The sequence below is a fragment of the Saccostrea cucullata genome, unplaced genomic scaffold, assembly GCF_032062105.1.
Source record: "Saccostrea cucullata isolate Sc308-1 unplaced genomic scaffold, CSIRO_AGI_Scuc_v1 ctg889, whole genome shotgun sequence".
In the NCBI taxonomy this organism is placed as follows: Eukaryota; Metazoa; Mollusca; class Bivalvia; order Ostreida; family Ostreidae; genus Saccostrea; species Saccostrea cuccullata.
Window position 1 is genome coordinate 202,314 of NW_026932237.1, and position 20,525 is coordinate 222,838.

The window sequence follows — 20,525 nt, forward strand, 5'->3', positions numbered from 1 at the left end:
GTTTTACTCCACGATTTTACCCAGTTCTGAGTATATTTTTCAGAGAATATAATATGAAAATCAGAACAAACATTTTCATTTTTGTAACGTCTGCCTTATACTGTGTCATAATGTGAAAAGTTAATTGAAGACCATTTCTTTTTATGTCCATGTAATCGAAGATTCGGGGGTATATAGTTTTATCGTGTCCGTCTGTATGTCTGTCTGCTTTCTGACGGCCTGTTTCTCCGCAAAAACTTTAACCTTTACCATAACTTTTCATTTATTGTAGCTATGTCTTTCATATTCAATATTTGACATTCCTTGTGACAAGACCTTACTTTGGGTACCACCAAATTTGACCTTTTGACCTTTACCTTGGAGTTTGTCCCATTTCACACAAAAATGCAAACATTTTAATTTACTTTTGCTATAATTTTTAAACGGTAGATACTAGTACTCTCATATTTCACAAATGTAATCCTTGTTACATTAAACCTTTCTTAAGAAACCATCAACTTTGCCCCTTTGACCCTTGAGTTGGACCTTCCTTTCAAACACTTATCCTTAACCATTAATTTTGAACAAGTGGTGCTAGAGCTTTCCTATTTTGCAATTGAATTTCTTGTGAGAAGACCCTACTTTAGGTACCATTATATTTAAATTGCCTTTAAGAAAAGTTTAATTTTCGCTATGTTGCCATACAGGGGTATAGCTGTTTTACAAATACATCTTTTTATATATGAGAGGGGTTGCGGATAACAGATGGATACCCCAAAGCGTAACAGACGGACCGACATCCTGATCACTATAATACCCTCCCGCTTTTCAAGCGAAGGATATAATAATATATGATAATATATGATACTGCTGATTTTTCTGTCAGTACGATGATTTCCACCATCGAAAAACAATGTTTACCCAACCCTTAAGGCTCGATAAATCTTTACTCCTTTAGAGTCTAAATCATCGAATTGACCTTAAAATATAGCTATAATCGTATGTTATGAGATCAACATATATCATCAACTTAATCCCAGTAAGCTCAGGTGAGCATTTTGGCCAATATGCTTTTTTATCTAATTTTTTTTATGCCCCCTAAATATTTCAGCTTTAATCAACAGGGAGTCATTTTTCTACGGGGGTCATTTTTCTACGGGGGTAATTTTTCTTCGCGTGGGTTCTGCAAATTTTTAGGGTGGTGACACTTTTTCTACGGGCAAAACTGTCATTTTTCTACGTCGAATAATGACCGGGGGTCATTTTTCGCTGTCGAAAAATGACCCCCGGTCATTATTCGATGGGGGTCATTATTCGTCTTTACACCGGCGCCATTTTGGATTTTACGAGAAAATATGGGGAACACAAAAATTAACTCTCAGAACTTTTGAAATGCCCCTCGTAAGTATACGAATTCTTTTTTTTTTATTGGATTCAAGCAACATACAAGTAGTAAAAGGTATATAAAAATAAATCTTTAAACTTTAGATAACCTTGCTTCTCTGTACATAAAAATTTATGTGACACATACAAGTACCACTGTGCCATTTGAGGTGTTTGAACATCAAATCTGATTATATCTACAGTTCATCTGAAAGCTAAATTTTATTATTTGGGTTGAGACTCCATGATTTGAAAATTAATGTAATATAAATTGAAAAATACCACTTACCATTTAAAAAGAAAGCTTTTCGTTCAATAAACATTGAGGCCGTGGTTTATATTGACTCTTTAAAAGGGGAGTATATCCTACTCCTAGAAAGGAAGAGGGGGAAGTTTGGCTCTGGTGTAAGATTTCCTACCCTAGAGTAGGATTTTCGGGGGTTAACGTTTGCTATTGAGGAAATCCTTCTCTACAACACCAGTACTATTTTTGCTATCTAATCCTCTTTTCGCTCCTGAATGTTTGAAGAAAGGGTTAAAGAAGTGATGTAAATCAAATGTTGTATCTCAAAAATGTTAAAATTTTTTAGAAGATTCAAAGATAAAATAATAATTTTGAAAAATTAATAAATTTGAAACGTATAACTTTTTGAAATTAAATTCTACAATACATTATTTGCTAGCTTTTTGATATTATAGCAAATACTTCTTAGGAACAGCCTATCAGAGTTTTTTCTATTGTTAGGATTGGTCAATAGCAAAATAACTTTCTGAGAAATCAATTTTTTTACACACAAGCACTCTGCAGTAAATTGAAAAGCTATAAGTATTTTGAGGTCGACGTTGACATCATTTACGGATACTTAAGTTTGTGGAATAGTACGTCTTACATTTAAAGTTGGAATTACCGTAGGTAATACTGAGTACCTATGCTCCTTCATTTGTGACCCGGCTTATCTACTATCTTAAGAGTCAATTTCAAATTACCCCGAATATCCTAGACTCCTACACGTCACATGGGCGTCGCTTTTGTCCCAGTAAGAGTTGCAAATACCTCGCCATTGGTCATGCGCAAAGACTTCAACTACCCCCTCATGTGGTGAGCTACCATTGACAAGTCTGACCGTAGCTACATTAAAGATAATTAAAAATATAAACCTTTCTGAATAAAATAAAAATATTTAAAGAAATAAAGAAACTACTACAAACCATTTAAAGACTTGTAACAGCTAACTCCCGCGTCATCATGATGTCTACAACCATCAATTCCTCTTAAATTACATTTTAACAAAGAATCTTCATTTCCGTTACATCTCAAGTATTGCAAACCCCAGATTTCTTCTCTCCTATTTCTAGGAGACGGAAATTTTAAAGGAATACCTCTACAAAAGATTGTTGTTTTATAAAGAAATGTCAAGAGATCGACTTTTTATGTTTGTAAACACATCGTATAAAACATCAAAGGGAATATAAGATTCCTCTCACATCAAATGCATAAAAAAAATGCCTTAGATGCTGAATTTTTTTAGAGGTCAAGCAACCCAAAATGAAAATGCCCTGCGATTTTGTATCATCAGTCTGCTGTTGTATGCAAATTATGAGTTTCCTTTAACAAGTTTTAAAGATTTTATAGATAATTGAAATTTTGACTTAAATCTAAGTCTGTTTCATGATCCCGGGGCCAGCTCTTTAGACCTAGTTGTCTACTTCTGGAACAGAAGAGAAAACTGTGAACATAAAATATAACACTTTTAAAATTCGCTTTTCTGTATATTAACAAAACAATATTTTGCTGCGTTTTAGGGCAACATAAATCATATAAACAACCTTGGAACAAAATGATTGCCCTCCGCTCCCATTAATGTTTCATGTTTCATCCCTGTAGGACTTATACATCAATATTTGCCTAAACCACAGTCTATTTAATGGTATAATATTATAATTACCCTGAATAATTTAACCTTCTACAAGTGATATCGGCGCTATTTTTGTCCCAGCCAAGGTCACATATAGTTCGCCATCGTCCATTCACCAAAATTTCAACTACACCTTCATGTGGAAGACTACCATTCACTAGTCTAACTGTACCTACAATTTAAATGACATATGAATTGGTATATTCATCGATAAAATGGTAAATACAATGAGTGTAATAACCAAACACACCATTTGAGGTATGATAACAAATTACTCCCGCCTCTCCGTATTTGTTACAAGGAAAGTCAGCATTTGCTGGGCACTTTAACAAAGAATCTTCGTTTCCTCTACATTCCATACGAGGTAAACGCCATATTCCTTCATTTGGATTTCTCTGTGTTGGAAACGTAACAGGAATTCCTCTACAATATTTTTTTTTAAATTTAAGTATTCGTCTAGAAAATGAAAAACGTCTTCTGACATACCTGAGAGGAACATAAAAAACATTATTATTGAGTTTTAGCCAATCTTTTTTAAAGAAATCAAAGGACATTTATATAAAAGACTTTCAAAAATTATAAAGTTCGTTTTCTTCAGAAAACACATATGTTTTTAGATTTTCATTACAGAAACTGTTCAACATTTAGGAATATTGAAAAAGGTATAAACACATATAGTGATAATTTACATAGAGAATAATACATATACCTTTTCCGCATCACATCCTGTATCAGCCCTCGACTAATATCAGCCATAAGGCCTTTGGCTCAGCAGGCTGATATTGGTGTCTCGGGCTGATACAGGAAGTTATATTGAAAAGGGTATGTTTTATTATGTTTATTACATACTTAGTAATAAAATACAGTGCACATTAAGTTGAGAAGAAAAAAAGTAAATAATCATGCAAGGACTTCTTACACGTACACTATTGTCTCATACGGTTTGTTTTTTTCTGCATGTACTTCTATTTCAAATGTGGCCGATCCGTAATTTGAAAATAATATATGATTTGTCAATTAGGTTTATGTAGAATATGTAACCCCCAAAATATGTGTATGATCACAAGTACTGATTTTGAGGTTTAATTTACAAACGGTATGATATTGATCCGTCCCAGCCCGGCAGATCCATACCAGCCCTGATAAGGCTATCGTGACGTCAGACATATCGAATATGCCAAAATACTGTATTCAATACTAAGAATGTAATAAATATAATTATGTTACGTTGCAATATAACAGTCTTATTATTCACTCCAGACTTTAACCAATCAAAGCTCGTGTTAGAAGCTACAAAGGAAATGAAATTCTATATTACCCTGAATATCCTAGCAGCCCACATGTTACTTTAGCTTCACTTTTGTCCCACAAAAAATCACATACGCTTCTCCATCTACCATTTACCAAAACTTCGACAAAACCTTCATGTGGAAGACTTCCATCGACAAGTCTTACGGTAGCTTTACATTAAAAGATAAATGATTTAAAATTCAGTTAATTGTAAACTAAACTGAGAAATAACATGGAAAGTCTCCCAAACCCACCGGTTGATGATTTATAGCAAATAACTCCAGCTGAGTTTCTACAACTTGGGGATCCCCAACCTGCACATTCTAACAAGGAATTTTCATTTCCGTCACAATCCATGCGGTTGAAGAACCAAATATGTTCCCTGCTATTTCTGGAAGTTCCTGGGAATGAGATCGGTAAACCTCTACAAAGAACTTTATAATGAATTTCGGCAAAGCATATTGCAAAAAAACAGAGAATATATTCAATTGTGTGATTTGATATTGGCCTTATCCAACGAGGTGAAATGGTGTATATATTCGCGAGGCTTGTCTTTTTAACGAGTTGGATAAAGCCAATATCAAATCGCACAATTATAGATGCTCTATTTATCTCATACGACATTTGTTTTTAACAAACCTTTGAGTCTACCCCCGTGCACCTTCAGGAATGATTTCTAATTCAAATTAATGACCTATAACTTGATAACATAGCACTGTTGATGTTGACATGCCTCGAAAGAAGGTAGATCTAGATCGTGTTCGAAATAAAAAAAATTGCTATCTGTGTCTTTAAAAACATTATGTGACAATTGCTGGAGCTTTACATCAACCGAACTTCTGACTGAAAGTTTTTAGGACCAACGGATCGTGAAAATTAACTCTTTTTACGGTGCTAGGCAAGGGCTAATGCTACTTGTAGATTAATTGTTGTTCCATGGTAAATTTCACAGGTCTACCATACTAGGTAGACATACAAAGTAGGTCTTTAACATAAGACAAGAGGCCATTGGGCCACATCGTTCACCTGAGCACTGTGGCTAGGAAAAAGAAGAAATTGATTTATTATTGAAAAGTTTAAATCCCAAAGTAGTCCCATGACCAATCATGGCTTTGCTATTCTTGATAAGATGATTTTAAAAGAATTTTCCTGTATATGTCTATGTAAAACTTTGGTTCGTCATTGTGGTCCCGCCCTACCCCCCGGTGTCATGATTTGAAGAAATTTGAATCTACACTACCTGAGGATGCTTCCATATAAATATGATCAATTATGGCTTGGTTATTCTTGAGAAGAAGATTTTAAAGAATTTTCCTATATATTTCTATGTAAAACTATGGTTGGCCATTGTGGCCCCGCCCTACCCCCTGGGGTCATGATTTGAACAAACTTGAATCTACACTACCTGAGGATGCTTCCATATAAATATGATGAATTATGGCTTGGCTATTCTTGAGAAGAAGATTTTTAAAGAATATTCCTAATATTTCTATGTAAAACTTTGTTCGGCCATTGCGGCCCCGCCTTACCCCCTGGGGTCATGATTTGAACAAACTTGAATCTACACTACCTGAGAATGCTTCCATATAAATATGATCAATTCTGGCTTGGCTATTCTTGAGAAGAAGATTTTTAAAGAATTTTCCTATATATTTCTATGTAAAACTTTGTTCGGCCATTGTGGCCCCGCCCTACCTCCGAGGGTCATGATTTGAACAAACTTGAATCTACACTACCTGAGGATGTTTCCATATAAATATGATGAATTATGGCTTGGCTATTCTTGAGAAGAAGATTTTTAAAGAATTTTCCTATATAAATCTACTTAAAACTATGGTCGGCTATTGTGGCCCCGCCCTAACCCCAGGGGTCATGATTTGAACAAAATTGAATCTACACTACCTGAGGATGTTTCCCAATAAGTTTAATCTTTCCTGGCACAGTGGTTCTTAAGAGGAAGATTTTTAAAACATACCTCCAAATTTTCATTAATTCCCAATTATCTCCCCTTGAATGAGGGCGTGGACCTTCGTTTGAACAAACTTGAATCCCCTTTACCCAAGGATGCTTTATGGCAAGTTTGGTTGAAATTGACCCAGTGGTTCCTGAGAAGAAGTCCAAAATGTGAAAAGTTTACAGACAGACAAACGGACAGACAGACAGACAGACAGACAGACAGACAGACGGACAGACGGACGCCGGACAAAATGTGATCAGGAAAGCTCACTTGAACCTTCGGCTCAGGTGAGCTAAAACATTGTTGAAGATGTGAAAGGAATCTTATAACAACAACTTAACTGCTAGGCTTTTTCTACGAAATGCAAAAGTAATGATTCACTCATTTCTCTTACTATTGTATAATTTATGTTGATAAAGAATGGGTGGACTTAACGCCCTATTTTGGATCTTTTTGAGACTACTCTAACAAGTTGAAAATAAAATGAATCCAAAATATATTACAACCACTAGAAAGAGCGACGTATACATGGTTATTTTAGCTAGAACATATGTACAAAAGCATTTGCCCTTGTTGCCATGAATCAAAATTGAAACAACGATACATTAGTGTCGTCTTCCGGAATTTGACATGTACCCGGAGTGGTTTTTAGGTCGCGCTATCAATATTAATAGGAGGCGGGGCTATCGATCGGTGTCATTGTTGACATTTCTCTCTCTCTCCATCTCTCTCTCTAGAATTTCGAATACGTGTTTGGAACATTACAGCGATGTCATTATGATTTTTTGAAAAAAAATGTGAGGACACGCAAAATTGAAACAACATTTAATGTGCTAAATACTGAAAACAGCACCAAATATAGTGATTTACATGTAGGTCATGCTGAAGAATACAATGTAACTGTTTCCAAGAGTACACTCGCAGGTGGACATCACGTGATGAATTGTAATATTTAACAGGTCAATCGAAGTCGTAACAATGGAAGCGAGAAGTTTGTTTCGAACATGTTTTTTGTAAAATTAAGTGTGAGCGCACGTTTGTCGGCTCTTCTCCTTTTAATATGACATTATTTTGTTCAATATACAACTACAGTTTTCGTAAGAACAGCCGACAAACATGCGCTGACTATGTATTCAGACGATGGAAAATGCGTGACCCTGATTATCTATTGATATTCAACAAGTCTTCAGGCACCATACCTTCGATATTTATTTAGTTTGCCTCGAAAAGAGCATTTTAAATTCACATCCGTACCATAAATAAACAGTTAAGATATCGGGGGTTTATATGATGGAAAAAAATTAACATTTTATGGAACTTAAATTTACGGCATTTTTTCTGGCCAGTTAAGCCCACCCATTCTTTATGTTGTAAAGTAAATATAAATACAACTAGAGCAAAGCTCGTTGCAAAGCAACGAGAAGGTCTTCCGTCCTGTTTGACCGGAAGTAACTTTCATTTTAACAAAAATGAGTAATAGCGTGCTAAAATTGTTCAAATCCTCTAAATCTATGTTATTTAATGCAAAAATCGGCCATTTTTGCTACTTCCGGTTTGACCAGAAGTGACGATGACGGACGGAAAATTAATTTTTATGCTCCCAGTGACAGATGTTACCCAAAATCTTGTCAAGAATGGCAAAATATGCGTTTTCCGACTACTTCCGGGGCCGGAAATGACGTCGCCGGACGTACTTTGAGGACCTCAATAGTTTGACCTTAACATTTTGAACAACTTTGCTTCTTTGACGTATTACAAATTCTCAATACTTTTTGAGATATAAAGGAAAAACTTTTGGCCCCTCTTGGCCCTTAATTTTAGGGGCCAGCCCTTTTTTCAAGGTATCATTTGAAAGATATTCTAATTCTGCACAAATTATGTTCTATGTATTTTAACAAAATATATTTAGTTTAGAAGATAAAAAGTGAAATATGAGTAATTTTTGCCTCTTTTAAGCGTTCTAATTTTTGACCCCTATATAGCGCCATTTTGAATAGAGAAATCGAAAAACAAAAACCGATGTGCACAACTTCAATCCTTCTATTATCTAAAATCAGTAGAATTTCTGCTCCAGCTTTAGCCATCTCTGAGCCTTTGTCTGGAAACGAAAGCCTATAGATTTTCGTTTAAAGGGGAATAACTCAAAACCGGAATAGACTTTTTGAAATTTTCGACAGCATTCTGATAGAGTTTAGTAACTTCTAGTACCTCTGAAAATTTGAGCGAAATCAATTGAGAAATGAGTGAGATATGAGGCTTCAAAGTTGGCGTCTAGGAAGTAGAAGAAAAAAAAAAGAATAATAATCTTTACCAACAGAATCAGTAGAAGGTCTTCCGTTGGAAGCGGAAAACCTTAATTTCATAATGTTCGAGGGCTGTTTGGAAATTATTGAGACATTTACTTTGACTTCAAAAAGGGCAAAAACAAATTCAGGAAAATTCGTCAACATTTTTTGAAGAACGAATAAAAGAATTATATAAATTTTCTAATTTATAGGATAATTAGTTATAAGTTCCGGTGAAATATGTATATCGACCTGGAGCAGCATTGTTACATCAATTTAACATCACGTCAACCAGAGATGTTTTCGCATGTAAAAGGATCGGGAAACGGTTACTCTCCATTCTTTGATTTGATACAATGTGTCCTACAAAAATCAAACGGTCTGTTTTCTTAAACGGTTCTTAAGGTAGGATTCTTCTCTGGTTTCTGACTAGATGGAATATTCAAAGTACATTTGTTGATATTGTCATATATTTAAATGTAAGAGATTTAAAAGATCATATTTTTCTTTCCTCATAACAATTATACACCTTTAAATAGAAATGGTAAACTGTGTTTGAAAACTAGCAGGGACTATATTTTTGGCGTAATGGTGGCGTATGAAAATATCTTCTTTTCTGCCTCTCAAATTTATTATAAAACATTGAATTTAGTTATAATTTTTACGCAATCAAAGACAAGACGAAATTTTCAAATGTAAGTTAAATTAATACTTAGGGACTAAAGTATCAAAATATATCAAATAGATAAGATTTTTCACATATACTAGAACTATGTTGGCTTTTAAATGCTTCAAATCTAAGTACAGATTTGAGCCAAAAATCCGTAGAAAGTGTTATTTCTCACTTAGTAAACGATCAAAACTTTTAGTGTTTGTATCATTTTATACCTTTATCTCATAGCTTTACTATATGTGAAAATTGGAAAAAGTTAAATATAGGAAGCTTATAAAAATAACTAATAAATTCTAAAGATTTAAGAAAAGTAGAGTAAATTTGGATTAGTAAATATCCATTTTATTTAAATTATCCATGTCAATTTGGTAATATCACCTTATAGGCCCTATATGGTAGTATCTTTTTATGCAAAAAGAAAAACATTCAATCTTTTGAATTACATGTAGGAATCGTATGATTGGAAACTGTAATTTTTTATTCTTAATGTCCAGGAAAAAGGTAATGACCTTGACCTGACCTTGCCTCTAATATTAAACGGTCAAATTTAATCTCACTGATACCATCTGGTCCTCTTGATTCTGTGAAAATTTCATTAATTTTTAAATACAAGAAATGTGAGAAGAATTCTACCTTAAGAAACAACAAGAGGCCTACGGGCTTTATAGGGTACCTGAGTATCATGTAACGACTTTCCAGCAATTAAATTTGGTTCGTGTTTTAATCCAAAAGCCACGAAATTCACAATTTTTAAAGATACACCATTGCTTATCATAACTATACACTTAGCATGCTTACTTTGGTTGCCTAATACCCAGATGTAGATCAGAGAAACAAAGAAAAAATGCATCTCTACTTTATAGCCACCAGTTGTGCACCCCACCCAACAGGAACCATTGACACTATGGCCACATACTTTGAAATTTTGGAAACTTTATTATAAATTTTCTTTCATCATAAATGGTTGATTAATACCAAAGAGCAGATTTAAAAGCATTAATTTGTTTTCAGACATAGTACCCCCTGGTACCCCTGACCCATGGGGCCTGAAATTCACTATTTAGAAAGACGCATCCTTGTTTATCATAAACTTGTAATTAGATCATTTTCATATTAACCAGGAGCAAAGCAAGAGACTTTCAAAGAATTCTTGCATTTCACTATATTTTCATTAGAGCACCGCCCTAACACCAAAACCCCTGACCAAGGGGCCATGAAATTCAAAATGTTGGAAGAGACATTCTTGCTCATCAAATCTTTGTACTCGGTTAGTTTACTGTAAATCACTTTTTATTCGCGAGAACTTTATTTTCGCGTAATTACGCGAGACAGTGTGCTCGCGAAAATTTAATTCTCGCGTATAATAGTATTCTTTAAGTTATATAAAGCAATAAACACAATTCGTGAAAATTTTGTGACGCTAATCAAGAGTCAATGACTATCTCGCGAAAATAAGGTGTCGCGAAAATTTAGTGATCTACAGTATTTAATACCCAGGAGTAGAGGAGAAGATTTTCAAAGAATGTATGTTATTTCAATATATAACCGATAGAGCCCCATCCTAACACCAGAGACCCTGACCCCGGGGCCATGACATTCACAATTTTGGAAGAGGCAGCCTTATTTAATATAACCATGTCCTTGGTTAGTTTATTTAATGCCCAGGAGCAGAGAAGAAGATTTCAAAAATTATGCATTATCACTAAAATATAGCACTTGAACCCTTGACCCAGGGGCCATGAATTTCACAATTTTGGTAGCGGACTCAATGTTGATTACATTGTACAACCATGCCAACAGTTTGACTACTTGATGTCCAGGAGGAAAGAAGAAGATTTTTAAAGATTGCATTAATTTAAGTGCTTTTGGCCCCATTTCTCAGGGCCCAGGGGAACAGGGACTGTGAAATTTATAATTTTTGTTCCCATTTACCTATAAATGCTTTCTGTCAAACTGAGCTGGATTTTGCTTAGCGGTTGCAGAGAAGAAGCTGAAAATGTTCAAATGTTAACACACGACATAAAACGCACGACGACAGACGAAAACTGATAGCAATAGGTCACCCGAGTAGCTGAGTGCTAACCAGTGTATTTTTTTTCATGCGTTATATATACAGGATGAATTAGTATTATGTAGTGCAGATTTATACAAAGATGGTCAATGTTCTTAATTCCGTAGCAGTAAAAATTGATAGTCATCCGGACCTTTTGATTTAAGATTTATATGAAAGAAAAAGTATAAACATATGAAAAGACAAATGTTTCGACATGTACTCGTACTTCCCGTTGTTATTGTTTTAGCAGGTTAGTCAGTCTGGAAGAGTTTTACATACCGATACAAACAATTTACCGTGACTGCGCCGAGTACCCCTACAAATGTCACATTTATATACCATTGAGGAAAAGAAATTCAAAATTTCGAAATTATATCGTGCTTTTATGAATTCGTAATATTTGTAAAACTTATATGCAAATTGTCAACGAATGACATTCATTAGAAAGACATATATACACACTGTGTCAATAATTTTCGAACAGCACTCGAAATAATAAAGAAGAACTAAAAAAAATATTTGCAAAATTGCTTCGTCTTTATTTATTTTAAAATAGATTCATTACACCTACAGCGGCTGTGACTGGTCGGAAGGGAATGCTCCCTCTTCCTTTATATCTTATCCCGTCTCTGATGTTTTGGGGGCCTGTATTTGATCTGCTTCTACTTTGTACTGTTTTATGGATTTTTGCAATTGAATACTGTTCAGTATCTCTAAATATTTCACCTATTAAGTCAGAGCCAATGGCATTCAAAGCTAAGGAGCAAAAAAAGACAATATATTGGACGAGAACTTGAGCAAAGTGCCCCCTTTCTTGCACGTATAGATGTAAACCCCTTGATGCGTTTTGGGGATTTAGTTAAAACAAAATAGCTAGAGAATGTGAACAATGTCAGATTTTGTGATTATGACATTGCGTTCTAGTAAAAATAATGTGAATGGGTTTTCTATTTTTTTAGTTGGTTTTCAAAGAAACCAATAATCACAACATTCAAAAGCAATGTAATTTGAAGTTACCCTATAAATCCTATACTTCTACATGCCACATCGGCGTCATTTTTGTCCCATACGTGCGCGCAAACACCTCTCCAATGACCATTTACCAAAATTTGAACTAATCCCTCATCTGGGGAATCGCCATTGACTAATCTAACTTCTCCTGTAATATAAAGGTAGGTCCGTACTTTTAAAATTTTCTGTCAAAATGATAAATTTTTAATTTGAATACCTTGAACAAGTCATAAACTAACTATAACACACACAAAAGATACATTTTTGCAGGTTAATTTTCCTACAACATGTCTAAAAATTCAACAGACAAAATTGAACATAAAGAGTGTGATATCATATTTTATTTAGCTATTTACCAAATCACATCAAATTCATATTAAAACTGATGAAAATAACAAATATCCATTTGCCAAGAGTATATTTGAAATCTTTAATGGATATTATTAACGAATTGATGTTGAATCTGTCCACGTCTTTCAGAAAAAAAAATCTCAAATTTTATTTTTTTCATAATTCTATAAAAATCAAACTTGTTTATATGCCATTTTTTTCTTTATAACTATCTAAAGTTAACAAAAACACAAACTTTAAGATTGACCAGAGAAATTTAGCAAAACAGCCTTTTGAACTTTTGAAAAACCCATTTTTGAAGTATCAATTTTTCAAACATTCTTTTCAAATTTTGAAAAAAAGAATAAAATTTAAATTGATATAGGCTCAAAATCAATGAAAATAGATATCTACTTAGGTAAAAAAAAAAGAAAAAACCGATTTACGTCCATGAAAGCAATTAAAATTGTGTGTCTGTTTATGTACTAAATGACATGAAGATCCTATCTACAGAGTGCAAAGTGTTAATCTCCATAAATTATGTATATGAAATGCTTTTAATGACACTATAATAAACAAAAATATATACTTGCAAAATTATTTTCAGTCATCCAAAAAGAGTTTATTTCAATAGACAAGTAATAATCAGAACTTTATATTGTTGTTTAAAATTAAAACCGGACCCGTAAAAGTATGGACCTTCCAAATAATAACCAGGATAGATCCTTCAACAGAATAAAAACATGACGGTAAATAAAATCCCCACAACTCACCCTTTTTGGACGGATAACAAATAACTCCCGCGTCCTCATCACGTCTACAACGTCTTGTCCCCCTTGCTTCACATTCCAGTAAAGAATTTTCATTTCCTTCACAACGAGTGTGAGTTAATTTCCATAGATTGTTTCCTCCTTTTGTTTGAGTCGGTACTGATACAGGGATACCTCTACAAATTAGGCTGATAACTTTAAACTTCATACAAATCAAATTACTTAAAGAATAGATGATGCATTGTTGAGAAATTTCCTTCCACTTATCAAACCTTTTTGCTTCTCAGAGAGAATGGGGCATCATTAAAATAATATTTAATATTGATTATAGATCAATTATAAGTAACTATGTTAACTTAATTATGGTGACTATGATTTAAAACAGATCATCAACTTTTGCAATAGTTAAAAAAAAGAAGAGTTTCTTAAAGTAGAAATCTGGAAGCATAACTAATTTATGATTTAAATGATAATTTAATGATAATTATAATGATGAATTTAAATGATAAATACGAGGGGTTATCAAAAAGTTCGTGGACTGAGGCTATAAAATTAGTACTATGTAGTCTGAGCTTACAAAATTTTAAAGGAACATAAAACAACAAAATTTAAAGAAATGTTTAAAATGTTAGCTTTATACCTTCATTATTTCCAAAATTATTATAAAATAAAACGACATTATATCATCACCCGGTGCCGTCGCCGTTTAGTTTTATGACGTCCGACAACGTCATTGTTTTCAAATGTCTGCTCCTTCTACCTCATCCACTTATTTTGATGATATTCCCTGGAACTGAGTAAGGACTTATATCCGTCTTGTTTATATGACTTTACAATGTCATGAACAGCGGCTTTTAAAGCATATACTATTGCGAATAGATTCATAAATGGCAGAGATCCTAGCTTGATTGTGCCAGTATATTTTGCTTTTTGGAGTTCAATATCTACAACACATGATCAACGTAATTTTTTGACGTGATTTATTTTTCACACCTTGATTACAAATCGACATTTAATGTGCATTCATTTTCTCTCTGAATCTATTTTGGCATTAAAAACAAGTTATCTGGATGCATATTATTTCTCCGTAGCCAGTTTAAACATTTCCTAGGTGTATATTAGTTTTTCCTGCGGCAAAACTCCATAGAATGTTGGAAAATGAAACCCCTCCCCCTCATGACGTCATTTTCAAGGCAATATGTGTTTGGTTACTCCATGTAAGATTTACGATAAAATTTCATAGAACTTCCAGAATGAGTTAAAAATTTAATATTTCATGGAACAATAGTGTCCCAAAACATACCTGAATTAACGGGATTTTTGGATGTCAAATGTTCATGCCACAAAAGTTTTTCTTAGTTATACCTAGGTAGAAAAAACCGTCTTTTTCGAGGTTGCGCCGCATGGACATACCATTGCTTACAAAAACATTACCAATTTATCAAAAAACAAAATTTATGATTTGTGTTTTACTCTATAGATAGTAATGATGATGATAACTTGATATTTTAAAATTAATTCATGTACCTAAAGCGGTTTTAATTTTATGGTGCTAGTCCACGAACTTTTTGATAGCCCCTCGTATATGATTTCTAGGATTACCCTGAATAATTTAGACTTTTACATGTAACATTTGCCTCATCTGTGCCCCACCAAGTGTCGCATACACGTCGCCACTGATGATTCATAAACACTTCGACTAAACCCTCATGTGGAGAGCTACCAACGACTAATCTAATTGCACCTGTATTTTAAATAATAAACTATTACATGGTCTATTCAATATGCTGACAATCAATGATCAATATATTTTTTTTCTCTCACTTTTTGATGAAGGGTAACAAATCACCCCCGCCTCCCCTTCCTCGGAACAACTTCCTGATCCAGATGCTTCACAATCCAACAAAGTAGCTTCGTCACCTCTACATTCTATGTTAGGTAAATGCCAAATATCTTTCATCCCATGTCTTTGATTTGGTATTGGTACGGGAATACCCCTAAGAAATGTTTTGTCATAAGAAATTAATGATAGAAACAAGAGAACATAAAAAATATTTCTGTTTGAATTTCTGTATGTTTCCATCTATTACGAGGGTCATTGGGTCAATCAACAAATACGTACTAGACAATGTTCCTCATCGTCATATAAATACAAGATTATAGATCAACACATTTTCGTAAAAAAAGAAACATTAATTTTGTCGAAGTTTGATTAATTAGAATTCATGTTAGCCAATTTTTAAAGCAGCATGTCGTCTTACCAATGAGCACGGTTAACGAACAATGTAACGTCAAAAACAATGTTTCTAAATATAACTCTGCTTTTTATTTCATACACGGTTTGTAGCGTCTTCTCCTTTTATATAAAAAAAAAAAAAACGTATCAAGAACACTTGATACCTACGAGGGTTGTCCAAAAAGTTCGTGGACAATAACGTTTTTGTCAAAATAAATGGTTCAATATACATCTATTGTAAATCTAAATATTTCTTATGAAAAACCAAGTCAGAATGATTGAATTTTTATTGATGAAACTTAATTTTTTTTGTAAAAATCGGGGTCTTTAAAGATCACAGATTGTGCGCACGGACCAGTCTGACGTTAAGCTTATTTCATTATAACGTCAAACATTTGGATTTGGAATTAACACATGTTCATGGACACACACTAAATTTCTTTTTTAAGTCGCAATGCTTTTCCAAGTGCTAGCAATAATCTTAAAGCATAGAGTATAATTTATTAAATTTTTAAAATTCAAAACAATTCACAAAAATTTATGCACAAAATTTTACGAGCGTCATCTAAATAAAAAGTTTGTATACACAAACTGCACAGCCAAGTCCGACACTGCGCTAGATTTATAAGAATGTCATGAATAGATATCTCCATTTTCAGTAAATACATGTGTTTTTAAATTTGTGTAGTGTCTGTCTTGACACCGTTCAAAAATCATATATGCCAATCTCAAATTGATACACTAAACATATTTAAATAATTTTGAGGTGTTTTAACAAATATTTTGTCTCTTACGTCGTTTCAACCGTATTAAAACTTATTTTTTTGATCGGACGCTGCCCCGTGCGGACGGCCGACGTCGCTTTTTTGTCGAGTTTTGACACGTGTTTGTTAGGGTTTTTGTTTAGTATTTGTACTGTCTATATAGTAAGCGATACTTAAGATATCAAAAAATGATTATAACCTCTTTATTTGTCTTACATAAAATTTTTATGAATTTTTGACTTGTTTTATATAGAAAATAATCATTTTAGTCTGAACACTTTATATCAGAGTTTATGTCATCTTAACCTTGGTCCGTGCACACAATCCGCGATCTTTAGAAACCTCGATTTTTACAAAAATATTACGTTCCATCAATAAAAATTAAATCATTCTGGCTTGTTGTTTCATACGAAATATTTTCATATACAACAGATTTATATATCATAATTTATTTTCACAAAAACGTCATTGTCCACGAACTTTTTGGACAACCTTCGTAGAATGCTAACAATTGTGCAAAATAACTTGAACTAGATTGTCAGCGTTTTAAAATCTTTACCGCGTAACTCTATTATTTCCACAACAGTGAAACACATATCATGTTTAATGACATTCCAAATTCTTTTCATAAGATTTATAACTATAACCCGTTTCTTTGCAGACCACCCATCGTCCGATTCAAATTCGCTACAACTAAAAAATTGTATTTTCCATTTTATACCAATACACAGCCTACTTTCCAAACATTTCCTGGTTTATACAGATTGTTTGTTTAAGAGGTTTGCCGAATGTAAAGCAAAATTTTATTGCAACTCGCTGCTCCGTGACGTCCTCCAACGTCATGGATTTTGCCTTTTTAAATCAATTCATCTGCATTTAGAAACTGATAAATGGAGCGATATATGATATCATACCTGATAGCATGTTAAGTAATACAGAAATGCTTAATTTACACATGTAATTTTTATTTCGTCTCAGCTCCACTTATTAGTGGTATGGCGATAGCTACTAAAAAGGGACAATAAGTAAATTACTACAAATTTTTGCAAACAGTGGGAACGTTTTAGAAGATTAACCCTAAACGCAAATAAGGACCCCCAATCTATATAACAACCATTCCACATACTGTTATGGCAGACAAAGTAAAATTATTTCTTGCTGCATTTATTTTATGCTGGGTTTGTAATTCAGAAGAAGAGATTCATTGATGAAATCCGCATTTTGGTGATTCAAATATTTTAGGGTAATTTGGTTTATATATTTTAATGCAAAATCTCATCATTGAAAAATAGATGTAATGAAAAAACAAACATGCTATATTTATTCCTTGATACCTTGATCAAAATATAAATTTTAACACTCATTTCTTAAATCAAGATATGTGCACGAAAATATGATGATTATTTATTTTACCATCAATCGGCAGAAAATGTATAGCAACATTTTTTTTTGGCTTTGAATGTTATATGAATAAGATCGGTTATGTCAGATCTAAAATTCAATTTCACAATTTTTATTACCCTGGAAACCCTAATCTTCTACACGTCACGTTAGCTTCTGGACTGCCCCAACGAATGCCGCCACAAACTCTTCTCCATCGGTCATTGACCATAACCTCAACTAATCCGTCATCAGAGGAGCTACCATTCCCAATTCTAACTTGACCTTAAGAACAAATGACATTAAAAAAAAAAAAAAAAAAAAAAAACATTTACCAAGACTTCTCTAGAGAACAGAATTCTCTATTTATTATAAACTACATATATAATCTAAAAATACATAAAGTCTATATAATTAAAGCTTTTGAAAAATCTTGTGGTTTATTGAACAATATATTTCCATTATATCTACGAATACATGTTTATCCCGAAACTTTCTAAATAATATGATCTATCAATATTTTACAAAAACAAATATTCATAAGCTCGTGGTTTGTAAAGCCCACTCGTATCAATACTTATCAATATAAATTTCATGTTAACTACACAATAATACTGACCGTTCAATGTTTGGTAACATATAACTCCAGCCTCATAACTACATCCGGTTGATACTGATCGTGCACATTTTAACAGGGAATCCTCATCACCATTACAATCCATTTTATCTAAAAACCAAACATCATTCCCTCTTTCTCCAACCATTGGCAATGAAATTTGAAACCCTCTACAAAAGAACTCGATCATTATACATTGATTATATAGAATCATGAACATGATGAAGTAATGAACATTTTCTTCCTCTGATTAAAAAAAATCAGCAAACACGATCCGAAACTCATGTTGCCCATGAATTGAAGCAGGACAAATACACTATTATAAATCATTCAAAGAGACAGAGAGAATTTGGTCTGTATTTGATGAAGGCATAATTCTCTGTTTACATGAGCTAATGAATCAAAGCAGACATTGTGTATCATAGGTTTATGGAAAGACCAATGAACATTACTTTACTAAGGTCAGCTGTATTTATCTAAATTCTTATTAAATTAACATTGATTTTACTGTGGGTTTGAAATATTACAAATACTATCGTCATCGCTAGAATATGGAAAGTCTTTAATATACATGTAACTACCTTTCTAATGCCGTATTCTTCCGTTTTTTCAATGACAAGAGATTTAGTTTTCGGGTAATTGTTTTTTTTAAATGCGTTCATTGATAAAATGACATGAGCAGGTAAATTTAACTAGTTGAACTTTCTCGAAACACACAGCCTCTCTCGCATCCTCACTAACACCAAATTAAACTTTGAAAGAGTTAGAATAAAGGCATATAAAGAAAAGAAGACTCAATCTGAAAGAATCCGTGTATTTGTATAGGGACTGAAAATGAGATCCTGAAAAGAAAATAATACAGAAATAACGTTGATACCATGGAGCGACAGCTATACTTAAACATATTTTAGAGGTGTTCCTTTTCTTATAAACATTATGTTTGATGTTGTAAAATAACCGTGTATCTGATAAGCTTCAAAGAGAACTAATGGCAGGTTCTTGACAAGAGCTTTACAATGTATGGAGTACTAAATCGTTTATCGATTGGACAATTAGTACATGTGCATGTAATACTACTGGAAAAAAAGACGTTTGAATGCAAACTCGCATCTACTACACGTATAAGGATGCTTCAAGAAATGTTTTCTTTGTTGATAAACATAATTCAAATATTACCCTGAATATCCTAGACTTCTACATGTCACATTGCTGTCAACTCTGTCCCACCAGTTGTTACATACCCGTAGCCATCTGTCATTCACAAAAACTTCAACTAACCCTTCATCTGGAGTGCTACCATTAACAAGTCTAGGTTTCTCTGACATAGAAATGATTACAAACACTAAATAGATGTGGTAAAAGGTGTATTGATTTTAGAAGCACAAAACCTTAACAAAGATTTTACAATTACAGGGGACCTTCAGATATCCGGACGCCAGATATCAGGATGTTTCAGTATCAGGACGATTTCTCATCTGAACAAATTTTTTTAACGTTATTTTGTGTTGTTTAACTGGTAATTCAGATATCCGGAGGCTTCACATATCCGGACAAATTGACTGGGAACCAAAGCGTCCGGATAAATGAGGCTCCACTGTATTCTAGATATTCACAACTGCAAATTATAATTAGTAGAAAGAAATAAAATCTACTAAAAAAAAATAGAAAAAATGTTCTCACGACTTGGCAAAATACATAAAACACCGGCATCTTCTGAGTGGTTACATGAATGTGTTTCTGAGTATGGACAGTCATCCAAACCGGTTTCTCTACCAATACACTGTACATTATCTAAATGAATAGGCCCAGATCCATTTCCAAACACTGTTCTGGGAACAGCTAGACCCTGTCTAACATAGTATAAATAGAAGAAGGATATTTT

General features: G+C 33.4%; 1 protein-coding gene across 3 annotated transcripts in view; it reads right to left on the minus strand.

Moving 5' to 3' along the window:
- LOC134234698 (deleted in malignant brain tumors 1 protein-like) overlaps positions 1-20,525 on the minus strand; it is a 35,812-nt gene that overhangs the window by 7,519 nt on the left and 7,768 nt on the right. For 2 of the 3 annotated variants that reach the window (XR_009985244.1, XM_062716750.1), the window contains exons 7-20: positions 20,324-20,493; positions 19,820-19,961; positions 18,647-18,813; positions 18,168-18,312; positions 15,472-15,644; positions 15,250-15,391; positions 13,651-13,823; positions 12,554-12,695; positions 4,823-4,992; positions 4,597-4,738; positions 3,529-3,701; positions 3,309-3,450; positions 2,572-2,744; positions 2,350-2,491 (exon numbers count right to left, since the gene is read on the minus strand). Coding sequence is in view for 2 of the 3 variants with exons in the window: in XM_062716750.1 (XP_062572734.1) it covers positions 2,350-2,491; positions 2,572-2,744; positions 3,309-3,450; positions 3,529-3,701; positions 4,597-4,738; positions 4,823-4,992; positions 12,554-12,695; positions 13,651-13,823; positions 15,250-15,391; positions 15,472-15,644; positions 18,168-18,312; positions 18,647-18,813; positions 19,820-19,961; positions 20,324-20,493 (2,196 nt within the window). In the remaining variant the exon portion in view is untranslated. The remainder of the gene's footprint in view (positions 1-2,349; positions 2,492-2,571; positions 2,745-3,308; positions 3,451-3,528; positions 3,702-4,596; positions 4,739-4,822; positions 4,993-12,553; positions 12,696-13,650; positions 13,824-15,249; positions 15,392-15,471; positions 15,645-18,167; positions 18,313-18,646; positions 18,814-19,819; positions 19,962-20,323; positions 20,494-20,525) is intronic. The other variant, XM_062716751.1, reaches the window with a different exon arrangement.